Source organism: Corvus hawaiiensis, chromosome 5 (genome assembly GCF_020740725.1).
Source record: "Corvus hawaiiensis isolate bCorHaw1 chromosome 5, bCorHaw1.pri.cur, whole genome shotgun sequence".
NCBI classification, from domain to species: domain Eukaryota; kingdom Metazoa; phylum Chordata; class Aves; order Passeriformes; family Corvidae; genus Corvus; species Corvus hawaiiensis.
Window position 1 is genome coordinate 48,884,318 of NC_063217.1, and position 16,649 is coordinate 48,900,966.

At 38.5% G+C, this 16,649-nt stretch overlaps 1 protein-coding gene across 2 annotated transcripts in view; it reads left to right on the top strand.

The window, feature by feature from the left end:
* Positions 1-16,649, top strand: part of MND1 (meiotic nuclear divisions 1) — a 40,950-nt gene that overhangs the window by 10,680 nt on the left and 13,621 nt on the right. For both annotated transcript variants that reach the window (XM_048305161.1, XM_048305160.1), the window contains exons 5-6: positions 10,834-10,908; positions 12,714-12,828. In XM_048305161.1, coding sequence (XP_048161118.1) covers positions 10,834-10,908; positions 12,714-12,828 — 190 coding nt within the window. The remainder of the gene's footprint in view (positions 1-10,833; positions 10,909-12,713; positions 12,829-16,649) is intronic.

The following is a 16,649-nucleotide window of genomic DNA, read 5'->3' on the forward strand; positions in this document are numbered from 1 at the left end:
TCAGCTCTTAGCAGAGCTCCATACATGCCTCAGGTGTGTATTGCAGTTTTCAGCCTCTGATGGTTCTAAATGCAGGTTCTCACTGTTTTGGGGTTTTTTGCCTCATAGCAGTGATGAAGTATTCCTAGAGGTACATGTGCAACACCTTTGGAATCCATGGCCTAATGCTTTTGATAGAATAGTTTATTTTTTGGGTGTAATATTTTCACATTATGATCCATTGAAAAGCTGTATTCAGTGTGTTTTTAAAAATTCTTCATCTATTTATCGAAAAAGAAGGACTTGCAGATATAAAATGTCTTAAGGTTTATCATGATTGTAAGGTTTGCTGTAGTACCTTTAGAAAGCTTAGCACTATCTTTTTCATATATATTTTATAAATTTCAGGGAGTAGATAGCATGGTTAAAGAATCGTCCTCCAAACCAGAGAAGTACATCAGAACGTTTGCAACTAATGCGTGTGACTTGTGTAAGGAATTACTTATTTAGACATTTTTCTCATTCTTTAATTTAGACACATGTATGCTTACAATTTAATTTTATTACGTTGCAGGAAATGTAATAAATTGTTCCTTTCTAGGAAAAATAAAATTGTGATTGCTGAAGCAGTCTTTCTTTTAATGCCAGTTATAAGGAAGGCCTTGAGCAACGTGGTGTAGTGGGATGTGTCCCTGCCCATGGCAGAGGGAGTTGGGATTGGATGGTTTTAAGATCCATTCCAACCCTTACCATTCTATGATTCTGTAATACGTAGGCAGGATCCCAGTGTGTTGACTAAGCTGTTAGAGCAGTCTTCCCCTATGCATGCTGGGCCTCCTTTTTTCCCTCTTGTTTGAGGACATGTCATGTAGCTTTGTGCTTATTTAGTTATTCTTCTTTGGATTGCCCTGACCATTTTGATAGTCTGCACCCCAGTGGGCTGGGTGATTACATTCTGTGCTGGCTCACTTTTTTTTTTCCTCTTGCCTAGTAATTACTCTCCCAACAGAGACAATTAGTGATTCCTTCCTGTCTTCAGCCTTCTGGCTTTCACTGACCTGTACATTTTATTTGAGCTACAGGACTAGACGCATTAAAAATGGCCTCCTGCAAAGTTGGTATAGTATGACTAACTCACTTCAAACCATGTAGGGGGAGCTGTAGCAGTAAGGGCAAGAGGCTGAGAATTTGCATCATTTAAACCTTGTGAATATGTTGATTGTATCTATGCCTGTTTGTTTGTTGATCCTGTAAGGCTTATTTCCTCTTAGTCTCCTGGAAAATGCTAATGAAATTTTATTTGAATAGTCCACAGTTTTTGTTACCTCTGCATCTTGCACTTGGAAAATGGTGAGGTCTTAAAATGATTCTGCATTTAGTAAGTCCTAAAATGTCCAGCAGAGAAGATTCTTCTAATGCTGTAACTTATTAGAGCTTTCTGGAATTACGTTTCATGGCATGCTACAAAGCCCTGGAGAGTATGCTTAGTTACTGCTGGCATGGCAGACTTCTAAAAATACAGTGCTCTGGAGGCTTCTGTTGGAATTAAGCAACTTCATAATTTGGCGTTCATTAGTTGAATTTCATGCTTTTCCTTTTACTTGCTGTTAATATGTGACTAGCTTGATGGCAACTGTGAAGTGTAGGTTTTCCTTTCCTTCCTTCTTGATGAGCGTAAGGTAAAATTGTCATGATTTAAGAGCAATTTCTTTTTTCAAAATGGTCTCTGTAATAACTAAAGATTCTAATGTACATTAGAAGGAAGATTCCTACTATACTAAAAAGGATATATTGTTCCTGTCCCTCAGGAGTTTATATTATGTATTCATTCTGATATAATGCAGGAAAACTACTAGGTTTTTCAAACACGGTTGTCTGTGACACTGACTTTTTTAGGTAATATCATCACACAGTGTACCTTTTTGAAGAGGTTTGCATTCTGGCTGCTGGCTCCATTCCTGGCATTGCAGTGAAATTGTTAATCTGAAATGAAAAGAAACTGGGAGCAAAAACAGGGCTCTCACTGCAGAAGCCCAGTCAGGTCTGGCACAGACACAGCCGTGCACATCTCCCTGTGCCCCGTAGTTGGTGTGGCAGGTGGGAGTGACAGCTCAGCAGATCAGCAGAAACCCAGTATCCCAAGAAACTTTAAAGACTTAAATGTTCTGTGCTGTCTGGAAGTTTGCCTGTACTGTAAGGCTGGGAGCTTCCAGGCTGGTGATAGGTCAGAGGCAATACTACTTTCAAAGTTGGATTTGATGGACACAGTGAGTTGTAATCCTATTTAATTTGAACTTTGACTTTCCCCTTAAAATATTGTATTTCAATTGATACAGCGTATTTTATTTTAGAAAATCAGCATGCATGCAGAAATAAACTACCAGCAAGCAATTATAGAAGTCTCACTCTATAGAATTTTCCTCTTCTGAAAGGAGTAAAATTTTAAAAAACCAACAAAACAAACAAAAAAATAGAGTATAAAACCAAAATGTGTTATTTTTATGCAGGGAGACTTGAGAGGAACAGGTCTTTCTTGTCACAGCCAAGCAGCTCATTATTTTTGAACACATGGTAGTTCTGTCAAAGACTCTTCTTTGTATCGGGAATTGGAGATGACTTGGTTATCTGTCTAAGCATTACTTTAAAATGATGAAATTGGCATGAAGAGTGAGTATGTAAGACTGCTGTCAAAACTCTGAAATTTGATAGATGTATTTTACTGAGGTTTTTTATTTTACTGATAATATCTCAGTGTAGAATTTGGGCATTTCTAAAAGTCTGTGAAATAAAGTTTGATTTGGTTTTTAAAGTGTTTAAGCAGAACATGAGCTCAGGGAATATTGGATGATTATTGTGTTTTAGCTTGGGCCTGTCTCTACTTAGTCCCTGAAGGCATTGTAAGTGTATGGTCCAGCTGCTTAGGATAGCAATCTTTAAAGCTCTTTAGGGAAAAGTTAAAACTTTTCTTCATTTTCTCCCTTTCTTTCCAAGGGAAAATATCTTTCTATGTTCTTTCTGCCTTGAACAGACCTGTTAACTACCACCTTAGACTTGTAGGGTTATTAAATACACTAATATGCAGTAACAGGCATATCCTTCATGTCCAAGTATGAAAATTTTCTGTAGTTCTGTCAGTCATGTGAATGTCTTTTGAAGTTCTTTAAGCTTTCCTTATTAGATTGCTTGCATTTGTGAAACAGTGTTGAATGAGGTGCTTCAGCTGGTGTTTTGTTGGTTTGGGGTTTTTTTAGGTTGATTGGGGTGTACTTGATATTTGTATCTGAGCAGACAGCCATCTGTCCCTCAGGTCGTGCCAATTACGGCAACTCTGAAAGCAGCCACAGAAATTCAGTTCTTTCATTGAGCCTGCACAACTGTTTCTTTCACCTTTTGTCTTTTAAGGAGGTTGGCCTCGAGCAGTTATTTTTTGTTGCGTAACCACTACTTATCAAATGGTGTTGTAAATGAACGAAGCAAAAACAAAAGCTCTTGGCAAGGTATTTTCTCTAAATTAACTTAATTATTATGGCAAATCTAAAAAGATGGAAAATAATTGAATTAAAATACTTCTAATGTAGAGGGATTTGCTATATAGTAATATCTTTAAACTAATTACAGGTAACAACATCAGGTTTGTACATGGATGAGTGAAAGTTCCTGTGGAGGGGGGATTTCTCATTTTTCTTCTGAATATCCCACATGTTTTATTTTATTTGCCAAAAAAAAAGGACTCATCTCATATGCTGTATGCCCTGAGAACAGAACCATGCCTAATTTACTATGTGATGTTTCATCTCACTCTCATTTGTTAGCATGTTAAGCAAATCAGGATTATAGGTCTAAATTTAGTCTTGAAATGCAAAATGAATTGTTTGTGGGAGGGGCAAGTAAATCAGTATTACCCACATGAATTCTCTAGCAAAACATAAATATTGCTTATGAGTGAAGAGATCTAACTTCAGAATTACTAGTTTTGAGAGTCTTTGTAGTGCTTTGTCAACCAGTTGTATGGAAAGTCAGATATTTTTTCAGTTTAGTCCCCTGGAAAAAACCTTCACTTACTTAGCGTGAGTGTCTGATACTTCCTTTTAATCACTGACATGTTACAGTGCTAACCTAAAAAATTCCCACTTGGTACCTCTTTGGTACTTCTTCAAAAAGACAGAACTTGCACCTTGGCAGGATTAGTAGTATGATGTTTGGTAGTAGTATGGTGTTTTGGAGTGAGTGTTATTTGCTTAAGTAGTGCACCATCCTTTCATTTTGAATAGCAAATGCCATGTGTTATGGGGGGAAGGGAATGTACTCAGCTCTGTCTTGATGAGCATGATGAGCGAGTCAAGAGCTTGTGGGTCAGGATAAAAGGGAAGAGTAGAAAGAGTGACGCTATTGTGGGTATGTGCTACAGACTGCCTGATCAAGGGGAGGAAGTGGGTGAGGCCTTCTACAAGCAACTAGAAGCAAGTCTCAAAGTCACAGGCCCTGGTTCTTGTGGGGGAATTTTAAGTACCCTGACATCTGCTGGAGAAGCTGTACAGCAATGCGCAAGCAGGCCGGCAGGTTCCTGGAAAGCATTGACAGTAACTCCCTTTCACAGGTAGTAGAGGATCCCACAAGGAATGGTGTGTTGCTTGACCTCATACTAACCGACAAGGAAGTCGTGTTGGGGATGTGAGGGTTGGGGCAGCCTTGGCTGTACTGACCATGAGATTGTAGAGTTCAGTGTCGGGTGAAGAGGTAGCAGGACAGCAAGCAAGATGATGACCATGAACTTCAGCTGAGCTAACTTTAGCTTCTTTAGGGATATTCTTGGAAGAATCCCATTGGAGCCAGGCTCTGCAGGGAAGAGGGGTCCAGGAGAGTTGGTTGATGAGCAAGGCTCACTTCCTGCTGGCTCAAGAATAGTGAATGCATCCCAGTGAGGAGAAAGGCCAAGGGCACAAGAAACCTCCATGGATGAATAAAGAACTCCTGTCGTTACTCAAGTAAAAGCAAAAGGAGGAGACAGAAGCAAGGCCAGGCCACTTGGAGTGAGTATTGAGAGGTGGTCAGGAGAAATAGAAATGAGACTTGATAGACCAAGGCGCATCTAAAATTACATCTGGCCAAGGATGTCAAGGATGACAGAAAGAGGTATTTCAAATATGTAAATAACAGAAAGAAAACAGAGGATAATGTGGGCCCATTAGTAAATGAAGGGGGGACCCTGGTATCAGAGGATGCAGAGAAGGCAGAGCTACTGAATGCCTTCTTCGCATCAGTCTTCACTAATAAGACCAGCCTCAGGGGTCTCAGAGATCAGGGTAAATGAGTGTCAGGAGGAAGACCTTCCCTTGATCAAGTAATCTAGTTTATTCCCCATCTTCTCCCAAGTTTTTGAATTGACACTTTCAAAGATTGCATTAAAAATTAGGTAATCTTTTTATGGTTAAATTGTCAAATTTGTATCATGCATAAAGAGAAGAGAGTTGTTGGATTGAACATTTTCCCAATATACCTATATTGCAGTATTTAAAAAAAAAAAGGTTCTTATGAATACAGAAATGTGGCGGGCCCTAACTATTCCAAGATTTTTTTCTACAGTCTGTTTTCTTTCCATTTTATGGTGTTCTCTTCCTGAAAAAGTCTTGTTTATTCTTCAGTTCAGGAGTTAAAAATTCTTACTCTATCTTGCTTTGATCTCTACTCTTGTTCTTACCTATATTTCCTGAAGTATTGGAGTCTCCAAGTTGCTCCTTCTAAGTCCCACCAAACACAAATCCCTACTTCATATTGCTGAAATGACTTTGAGTGACTCAGGGTAAGATCTTGCATGCTGCTTTATCTTCCTTTCACAAATGTTAAAAGATAAAAATAATAGATCTTAATTGTATTTATGTAGTGAGTGTATGTTTGCTGTTTGTGCCTCACTAAGAGTTTATCACATTCCTGACTGAAGTCCCAGTGGTGGCTGCTTCTACTATAGTTCAGTTGACTGGGTGGATTATATGGAGAAACGGCATTTCATGAGTGGTACGTGACATCCTGAGATCAGAGCAGAAGCCACAGTACTGCAGGTCACAGTGCTCTCCATGCTGCTGTGACTGTAGTTAGCTGGCTGCAAAATTTGCTTGTGTGTATTTGGAAACCCTGGGAAGTATGGATATGTGACTTGAGTGGCTGAATGCTTGCTTAGTGTAGTACTTTAGAAAGCAGTTCTGCCCTTCAGTGTGCTGCCCTTTGGGATTTTTCTTCCTCTTTAAGTTTTAGTCAACACTAATTGTTAAGTGGTTTCTTTCAGTATAATGTTCTTTGCCTTTCTTTCAACACAACAGGTCTGTTTTCAATATTTTCAGATTGTTCTTTGTTAATCTATATTTTTCCTCTCTATATATTATTAGTCTGTTTTTTGGCTTCAATTTTTTCGTTATCTCTCTTTAAATAATCTAGAGGAATGCTTTGAAGTACTTTCTCTCCATGCCTTCTGTCAATTCCACTTAAGTTTTGCAGTAGTGAGTTCGTTTTCGCATAGAAAAGAAATACACCTATCTACTGCAAATGTTACCCTAAACCTCTTGAACTGCTTTTGTTTAAGCCAAAAGCAAACTAGCTTTGCCTTTTACTGAAATAAAGCACAGCGAGCTTCAAACCCACAGCAAATAACTTTGCAAGTTAGAAATAATTAAAAAATATGTGTCTTTAATTCTTCTGTAGTGCCACAGTGAGTGGTGCTCACAAGAGCAGTCATTTTTAATACCATTTTTGGTTGAGTGTTTGGCCAGAAGAAAACGAAATGGATGCTATTTCTCTTTCAGACCATAATGATAGTGGGCTAACAGCTGTGAGCACTCTTGGTGGTTAGCATGTGAGACCTTGGCTTGATTCTTGCCCAGTGAACATACTCAGGGGCTGGGTTTGCATGGCTTACACTAGGTTTGCAGATATTTTAATATGCTGGTGAGACAAGCTACATGTTTGTGGGATACTGGTGGTTAGAGTGGTTAAAAAAGGAACCAGAAGGCATAGGACCAACAAAAACTTTTGCCGGAGGAAAAAAACAACGTATTTTTTTATTCTAGAATAAAAGTCTTATCAGGCAGGTTTTGACATGGAATGGAACTGAAACCTGCTGCTGCTGTTTGTTGGGGGTTAAGTGTTCCTCTTCCAGGTGTACATCAGTGGCTTGCTGAAGTGGATCCCTGGTATTAATGCAATCATACTAGATTATAAATTATGTGTGTACGTCTAATCTGTGTCCTTTGATACAAACGAGACCCCAAGTTCTGTGATGGAACTGATGGTTATCAGCACGTAGCACTTTGCACACCCAAACTGCTGCACAAATGTTTAGCTTAACGTTGTGAGACCTTTGCAGAGTAAGAAAAATCATCCCTTTGAGGGACTTTGGATTGAATTAATATCTAAGGGTAGTGGTCATTTAATTGATCAGACTGGTCTGTAAAATAAAAGAAATTGTTCCCCAACTCTCCTGTTTTATAGATGCTAGTTATTTTCTTCATTAAACTATCTTCTTGCAGGCTCCCACTGTGTTTTGAAAACATGAAATGCTCTTGTGGAGAACATTTTTAACTTACTAATTTTGAATTATTTAGTCTCCTCTCCTCCTTCTTTCACCTAGATGATGTTTTTGCTGCTTTCTTGCATCTTGCTTAATCATGTGCTGATTCAGAGCAGTCAGATTGGAATGAAACTTTGTGGTGGAGTAGACTCTCTACTTCTTTTCCACACCTGGTCAGTTACACTTGTGGCAGAAGTGCACTTGGTCCTGTGTCAGCCCAGACATCTCTCTCAAGAAACATAGAGGGGAGACCGTATCATTTTCTCTGGATGGGTCTCACTGCTGTTGGCAGGAGTCAGATTTCTCTGAGAGTGGTTAATGTTCCTTGCGAAATTGTTTGCCAGTTCCCCTGAAGGACGTCCCCAAGGTTGCTCCAAGGATTGAAATACTCCATCTGCTACTGTGCTTCTTTGCAATCGGGCTTTTCTACAGCTGGTGTGTGGGAAAGTAAGTCACTGTCCAGATGTGACCCTCTGCTATCATACATACACAATGTTTGCAAATTCTGCTTTTTTTTTTTCTTTTTATGCCCTAGAACCTGTCATTTGCCATTTACACTTACCTTTCAATTAAGTATTATATCATCTGTGTTCATCCTTTTTCCGACTCCTTTATCCTTGCTGACTGTCTTCCCTTCTTTCATTATAGTTATTTTCGGCTGTGTTCCCACCTCTCTATCCAAGCCTTTCTGCTTCCCCCATAGTCATGGATTCTTTGCACAGACCCTGGCCATCTGTTCCTCACCCTTTGAATCCTTGTCCTATGTTAGGATTTTTTCAATAGCTTGCTTCCTTCTGCTATTCCTTTCCTCATCTTTTATTTGTTGTCATGGGGATAGCCACTGTGACTTCTATATAATACACAGAGCTGAGATGTCATTTTATTTTGTAAATTTTTTGGTTATGTGAATAATTAAAAAATCCGAAAACACCCAAGAAATTAAAATCTGTGAGTGAAGAAAGCAATGTCTTAAATAAGATTGTGTAAAAATCATCTTTGCTTTTAGGCAAAGGAGGGTCTTCTAACCTCATGGCATGGCAACCTTGCATGTTGTGTAGGACAGAATTGAAGAAATTGCTTTATCTCCCACAGTTTGTCATTAGTGTCTCTTTCATTATTAAATGATGTGGAATATAGAGGACCAAGAAAATGATAAGATGCCTTATTAGGTGCTTTTATGATTTGCATTGCTTGGAGGGCTCCTTTTGTACATCCATTTTAGAGAGAGCAGAAACATTCCTTAAGAACTTAATGAGTATGGAAAAAAACAGAGAAAGTGACACCTTTTGTGACCTCTTGCAGAGAGCATTGGCTTCTTTGCACTTGCAGTATAAGGGTCTAGATAAGCTCCTTGCCTTTTCTACCTCCTCTGCCAGTTTTGTTCCAGAAAAATCCTGTGTCCAGAGATGCCAAATGACATGGTCTGGGGTTTGTCTTCCCTGGACTTTGTGAACTGCAAACTGCGTCTAAGTACTTAGCCTCTTCTGAACTGTATACCTCTGTTTAGTATGCCATCCTGTGGGGACTAACACACCTACTATTTTAAGTATTTTGTGGAAGGAGTACTCTTTGACTATCCGCCAAAATTAAGATGTTGGTGTACTTCAAGCCACATAGCGGAACCCATGCTGCCTCTGTGGTTACTCGCACTGAGAGCAGCAAGTAAACAGCTGGACATATTTTTCCTCAAATTATGTCTTACCATTAGTATAATTCCTGTATAAATCGAAGAAAACTAAAATGTTCTTTTAGAAAGGAGACTTTGTCTGTATGCATGCTCACACGTGCATGAACACAGAGTAATTATTTTAAAAAATCAAGCTATGAAAGGAACCACTAAACCCCATGAGCTGCAGTTAGACTGTATCCTGATCTCTATGGACCACCAATATTTTCTTTTTACTGTTACAGCTGATCTCCAAAACTTGGCAGTAAGCACTGCCTGATGTCTATCATGCATTTATATTTAATACGTGTTTCTGAAAATATGGACCAAACGTTAGTTTAAATAGAAATTGAGAAGTGATTATAGCTCCAGAACAGTTCAGTTCGTGTTGTATGAATGCGTTTATATCAGCTACACAATATAAACGATATGGTTAAATTATCAAGGTTGGGGATTGCAGGAAATATCTGGGAATGCTTTTGCACTCAGTGGGATCCTCAGTGAGAAAGGGAATGTAGAAGTGGAGGCTTCATGTGGGGGATTTTGGGGTAGGGCAGAGTAAAACCTGACCTGACAGCTGTTCTTTTCACAGTCAGTCTGATACACGGATTGGTGCTCAGAGCATTTTAAAACTAAAACAAAGGGTACTTAGAAAGTGTGCTGTTGTTTCTTTTTCTTTTTTCCTTTTTTCTTTTTTTTTCTTTTGTGTTGATTTCAAAGCAGTAAAAGGTTTTCAAACTATGTTTTATTAAAATTTTGTTTTCATTCTCTTTCATCTCATTTAATATTTCGAGGTGCTTTGTCTGATGCTGAACATGGTGTCCTTGAGGGTTGAGTCACACTCCTGCTCAGCTTAAGAGTTTCCAAAGTATCTCTGGAAAACTGCCAACTAAGCTGGAAAGGCCTGGTTCAAGATGGGTGGCAGGTTAATGGAGAGAGATCTCTCTTGGCAAATTATTTCTCCTGAAGTAACAGGAAAATGGAAGGAGTATTCACACCAGCCCCGTGAGATTCCTGTGCCTCAGGCCTGAAGGAAGGGAGCTCTGTGAGGTCTAGCAGTGCAAGGGCCACACAGTAAAAGAGGGCCACAGCTTTACATGCCTTTGAACAGAGGCTTCAGTTCATCAGCATGTAAAAGGGATTGGGGCAGTGCCAGTGGCATACCAGACTTTAGGAACACTGCTATCCGCAGCTGAGCAGGTGGACCTGCTACAGCTTTTGTCGCTGCTTCCGTTGAATAGGGACAGCTGGAAAAGGACCAAAGGAAATCATCAAATCCAAAGCCTCCATGTTACGGAGTCCTTTGCGTAGAGATGCCAGACTATGTTATGAAACAGGATTTTAGTCCCATGCTGAACCTGCAGTATATAACAAGATTATGTGCCCCGGGAGTGAAAATTTCTTAGACTTGAAATTGCTTCCTATAATTCTTCTCTGGGGTTCAGAACCTCAGATTTATATTTGGGTACTTTTGTATTTATTTTGTGTATATTTTTATTACATAAGTAATACATGTATTTTAAAAAGATATATCCACTTATTTAAAGACATTAATATGTATGCACATTTTATAGCTATGTTTAATATGTTACTGAAAAAGTTTGATTTTGTTCTTTATTTTCTTTATCAGTTTGCTGAAAGCAGTCAGAAAAAAGAGGCTTTACAAAAAAGCATTGAGAAATCAAAAATTGGACGTGAAGATACTGTAAGTTGCTTTGGGGGGAGGTAACCCTACAAGGAAATAGCGCTGCATGTATGTACTTCTTGTAAATACTAATGTAGTACTTCCAGGTATTTTCAGATTTCAATCTGTCTTAAAACTTGAACTACCCAGAGGTGTGTACCAAAGTTGCCCATAGTTGCTGAACTGCCAAATCTAGTAACTACAAACTTAAATGTTGCTTTGGGTTTTTTCCAACATATTTGTAATATAGATACCTAAATTACTGTTCGGAGCAGGTGTGTAAGCCCAGTGCTCTTTGCATGCTGAAGCTGTTAACACTGCAAAAAAATATCTAGGCTTCACCTTTATCATAACCAACATACTAGTTAGAAATACTTCATATGGTATTCTAAGTTGCTGACTTGCACTGAGATGCTCAGTCTAAAGTGATTTAAACCTCCAATAAAACAGGGACAGCCAGAAGCTTTCAGGAGGAATTGAATTTTGCAGGAAAGTGCCAAATCTTTGAATCCCAACTGTTTTGTAGAAACACTGTAGGTTTTTCCTATGCATGTTTCATTTATCTAGTAAGGAATAGAGTGAACCTTTCCATCGAAGTCTGTTAAAGTTGCAGTTACACAAATTCAGTTAAAATCTGCTTTTTGCCAGTATCTTTAATGGGGATTCTTTATTCATTCATTTGCAATGGACTGTAATCACAGGCAGGTTTCTCACATAGTTGTGCTTGTCGTGTTTCCAAACAAACTGTTTCAGCCTTGGGCTTCTCCAGCATGTGGCCTGCCCTACAGAAAGCTATTGGTCTGGAAATCCTGTTCTGGCTGATGTTTCCAGCATCTTGGTTCCTGATTATGTATCAGGAGGAAGTCCTAAAAAATCCAGATTGCAGTGTAGGTCTCCAAGCATCTCACCTGCATACCTCAGCATCTGGAAACATTTGATTTCCATTCTGCATTTTCAGAATATGCTGAATCCAAACTGATGGCAAAAGCACTGGGAATATGGAAGTTTGGGGGGGAAAAAAAATACCAACAGCCATAAACAAATCCCCAAATCCACAAACACCTCAGACTGCTGGGTTACCATGGAGATTGCCATTGGTAAAATCCTGATGGTTTACAAACTGTGTGGCTCTTCTGGGCTACCCTAGCTTGAGTTACTTGAATATCAGCCAGTTCCAGTGTTTGTGTGTAACTACAGACTGAATTAGAAGTATGTGCTGAGTTGGCTGTGGGAGAGCTTATGTTGAGTCAGTGTCTGCAGACTTTTATTGATCGATAGAATCTCTGAGGTCAATATTACGTACAATCCCAACAAAGACTACCATGTCATAAATATCTGAATTTATTTTTGAGACCATTGCTCTTAAATTGTGTGGAAAAAGAAAGAAGACAAATAAATTCAGAGGGTGTTTATACACAGCATCTCAATTTGTGGAAGGGTGGATGGTAGGTTTTTCTGTAATGCCATCTTTAATTACAAGACTAGCGCTCCTAAATGCTGCTTAACCTTTAAGCCCAATAATTAAGAGATCTCTTTGGAGTTCGTTAAACCATGTTGAGTTTATAGGTTGTAGAAGATTGTTTTTTAGTTGATCCATTTTTGGCCTTAATTTTTTTTCCTTCCAGTTTGTATTTGGTATCATTTAGTGTCACTGAGAATTCTGTGTAATAAAATAAAATGCTCAAGTGGGTCATAGACAGAAAGCAGTAGTGAAAGCAGCTTTTAAATTTACATGGTTTTATTTTTTGAAAAACTTTGTGTGATAATTACTATTTTTAATGTTTGTATTTTTTTTTTGTGTCTCCCAACATCCTTTGAATCCTCAGGCAGAGCGTGCAGCTCTACTGGAAGAACTTGCTACTCTTCGGCAGAGAAAAGAGCAGCTAAAGGCAGAAATAGACAAATACAGGGAATGTGATCCAGACGTGGTTGAAGAGATGCGTAAGTTGTGTATTGTTTAAAGTGATCTTTTGCCTGAAAAGGCCTGCACTTTTTAGCTTAAAATCTGGTATTCAGAGGTTAGTCAAAGAATAGCTGCTTTGCTTTTTAAAGCTGAGCCACACAAAACAGGTGCACTGACCATTTCTTTTCGTGTTCTGTTCTATTATATATGAAGAGGTTTATTGATATTTACTCTGCCAGCTGTTAAGAAACGATCCTATAATTAAAATACTCTGATGCTTTAGAATTAATGTCAGGATCATCCTTTCCAGAACCATATTAATTCTATAACTTGTGCTAAACCCTAGAATGTGTGTAGGAAGAGGAGTCTCTGGCTTCTGTTTACCTTCAGTTCCATACTGTTAAGACAGGTATCTTTCTACTTACTTCGTCTTGCCTATCTAAAACATTAGCATTTCATTAGAGACACTTAATTGTCACTTACATGAAAGCATGTTATCACACTCTTGACTGACTGTACTGTCTCTGACATGCTGGCTTTCAGTGTGAGTTTCTAATTCTAATGGAACACAAGGAATGATGAGAAACTGTAATACAGAATTTAGCACTGAAATGTACTTAATATTCTGATCCTTAGCATGAAAAATGAAAAGCATGCATGAAATTTTATTGAATTTTCTCTACTGCAGCTTTCATGTTTTATTTATTAGGCTCTTACATTGCTACCCAAACACCACTGCATATTCAGTTTGCTGTAATGCCAAAATGCTGTTACAGAGTGACGAGAAACAGGCACAGAACTTTTTCTGAAAAGAGATGTGGCTAAATTTTTCTCTTTCTTTATTCTACTAACAAAGTCCACAGCTTTAGAACTGTTCTGAGAGAAAGCCAGGAACATAAACAGAGTTGGCAGCACTCACTATTTGGACAGATATTATTTATTTTAAGGGGCTGTGACATTTTTTTCAGCTGTTATCTTTCCCCAAGGATGTAATGGTATGCCAGGGAATAAGCAAACTTGAGACCTGAGGTTAGTTACTGTGCTGTAAATCCCTCGCTGCCTGCTCTCCTGAGGAGAAGACACATTCCAGCTGATTCCAGCTGTAAAAATGAATGAGGTTAGGCAGATAGCAACAGCAGAGAGATGTGTAGTGTCAGGTATTTTAATGCTGAGGTACCCCTACAGTAAGCACAGAATGGTTTGAGAGCCTCTTTTGAAACAGTCACGATGAGCACGTTCCTAAGTATGGCATGAGGGAGTAAGTCACAGCTGGAATGCTAGGGCAAGCTGCATTAGCAAGCAACACAGAGACTAGTCTCCTGAAAAGAGAGAAAGAGAAGGAAATATAGTACTTGGTTACTTCAGTCATGCCCTTCTCTTTTGTCTGTATGCTGTGGGTTTGGGTTTTTTTATCCAAGTGTGTGGAAGCTCTGTGTGAATTTCTTGTGATGGGACATTTAAGGGACTTGGTGAGGTTAGCACTGTTGAACTACCTGTAGGATTCCCAGGAGAAGATGCAGTAGTGTTTCAAAATTAATTTGTCTTTGAACTTAATTTAAAAAGTTTCTGCTTCATTATATGTTTTGTCAGTCATTGTTGCACTGGCAGTGTGCATTGTTGCTGGCAATGTATGAGTGAATAAATGGTGATGTCAGTTTTGGGGAGTTAATGTCTTTGTCAAAACTGAATGGAAGTTGACAGGCTTTATGGAAAAGAGGGAATGGGGGGGGGAAAAAAAAAAGTGGGGCATTTATCTTGGTTCCAGAGGGCAGAAAAGTGCAAAGGCAAAACAAGATGCAGGAATTTATGGGTTTTAGTGTAAGAAGGCAACAAAGAATCTCAGGCAGTGAAATGCATTCAGCTAGACATAAAAGTTGCTGCTGCTGTTTCACAAGAAAAAAACCGTATAATGAAAGTTTCTTATTCACAGATTTTCGAACTGCACATGGGTGATACGATTTTCTACTTCTGTACAATTTAGATAACATAACCCTTGGAATTATTTTCAATTAAATCACCTGAGCAGATTTTTGACTACCTTATTTTAGAGTCAGAGATGGCTGTTATGTAATAACACTCTTTTTAAGAGTTGAATTGTTCAGTAAAATATATTTTGTAACAGGCAGTTGTCACTTTCTACCTTTGGGTTTTCCCTCTTCTTCCTTAATGACTTCAGCCTGTAAGGAAATCTTTCTGATGCTCAGTAAAAAAATTTCACCATGGTAATTTCTTATCCCATATCACAGAGAGCTGCTTTGGTTCTTGTGGTATTTTAGGTCTGTATCAAATTGTCATCTGTTCTCAGTGGCCTTCAAATTTGGTGAATGCTTTGCTGTGTCTTCTTAGTTGCCCTCTCCCTCAGCGGAGTTTTGCAGAAACAAACCACTTGCACAGCAGTAAGCCTCATTAAAATGTGCACACGCACACACACACACATATATATATCATTTTCAGGGTCAAAACAAATGTTTGAATGATTCATAGCAAATATCTGAAGACTCAGCTAAAAACTGAACATCTGTCTTTGCTTCCTGAATCTCGTGGTGGGAAAGTCAAGCTTGACCATGTAACTATAATATAATGCATATTCACAAGGGAGCAAATGGGAAAACTAAAATAATAACTCTGATTTTTGCTGACTTCACTGTTTATTCTTTTAGTGTCACTAACAAATGTTTTGCTCTATGTCGTGGCTTAGTTTCCTTGGCTTTTGTATTAGAAGTACATTGCAGTATAAATTTTAATGCCTTCTCAAATTTACAGAATTTGAACACAGAATTTGAGTGTAACAAGTAACTAGAGTAAATAGCAGAAGCAGCAAGATTTAGGGACTGACCACTAGAGGAAGCTACGTAATAGTCTAGTCTTGTGGATATACTCAGATAATTCCATTTTACAGGTATGGTATTGTAAAAATATGTCTAGAACCGCAAAATATGTGGATTTTTTTCTAATGACCTTTGCAGTTCAGAAGCTGGTCTTTGCCACTTGGTAATGTTGTTTAAGACACCTTCTGTGAGTTAGGATTGAGTAATAAATTATTTTCTCAAAGGCAGTAAAACTGACCAGAATCATCTGAAGTAAAAAAACCCAAACAAATAAATTAGTGGGATTTTATACTTTCCTATTAAACTTGTGGTCTGCTTCAGATGGTGCAGGCCAGGATCATTGTTTCTCAGCTTTGAGGCATGTCTATGTAGGCTGGAATATATTCTCATGGGAGAGCAGCCATTGTAGAGAGATTTGTCTCTTATGTGACATAGCATGCGTGTATGCAAAGCTGGATACATGTGATACTGCTAGACTCTCTAAACCTTGTGGTAGAGGACAAAGCCATGGTGAATGCAAGCTTACAATAGTTCATAATTTACGCAGATTTTCATGAAGTCTACAGAAAAAGCTCCACCTAACATCAAGATTAACCTGCTGCATAAGTTTAATTTTTTCTGCCCACCAGAGAGAGGTGTTAGGGAGCTAATAAAATTTTTCTCATAATTAATTTTATAGAAAAGTTTGCCTGGCAACATAAGTGTATAAATGATAGGGACTTTACTCTTGAGTTGCTGGTCAGCTTGTAATTGGAAACAGCTAAACATTTTCAGTGCTCACTGTAAAATAAACATTTCTAGAATTTCAAACTTCTTGTTTTTTCTCTGCAATAAGAAGAATGTTGGTTTATGCTTTATTAAAACATTGTCAGGCCTTTGCTTTCTTTTTTTTTTCCACAATAGCCATGCTTTGTTACTGTGTGCCTTTGGATAGGGCAGCTCTCAGAAAGAGTTACATACTGACTGAAGTGACTTCTGTGTGGTATAATTGCTAATATTTATGGGGCCTGGGATCTTGCCTGTCAGCATTC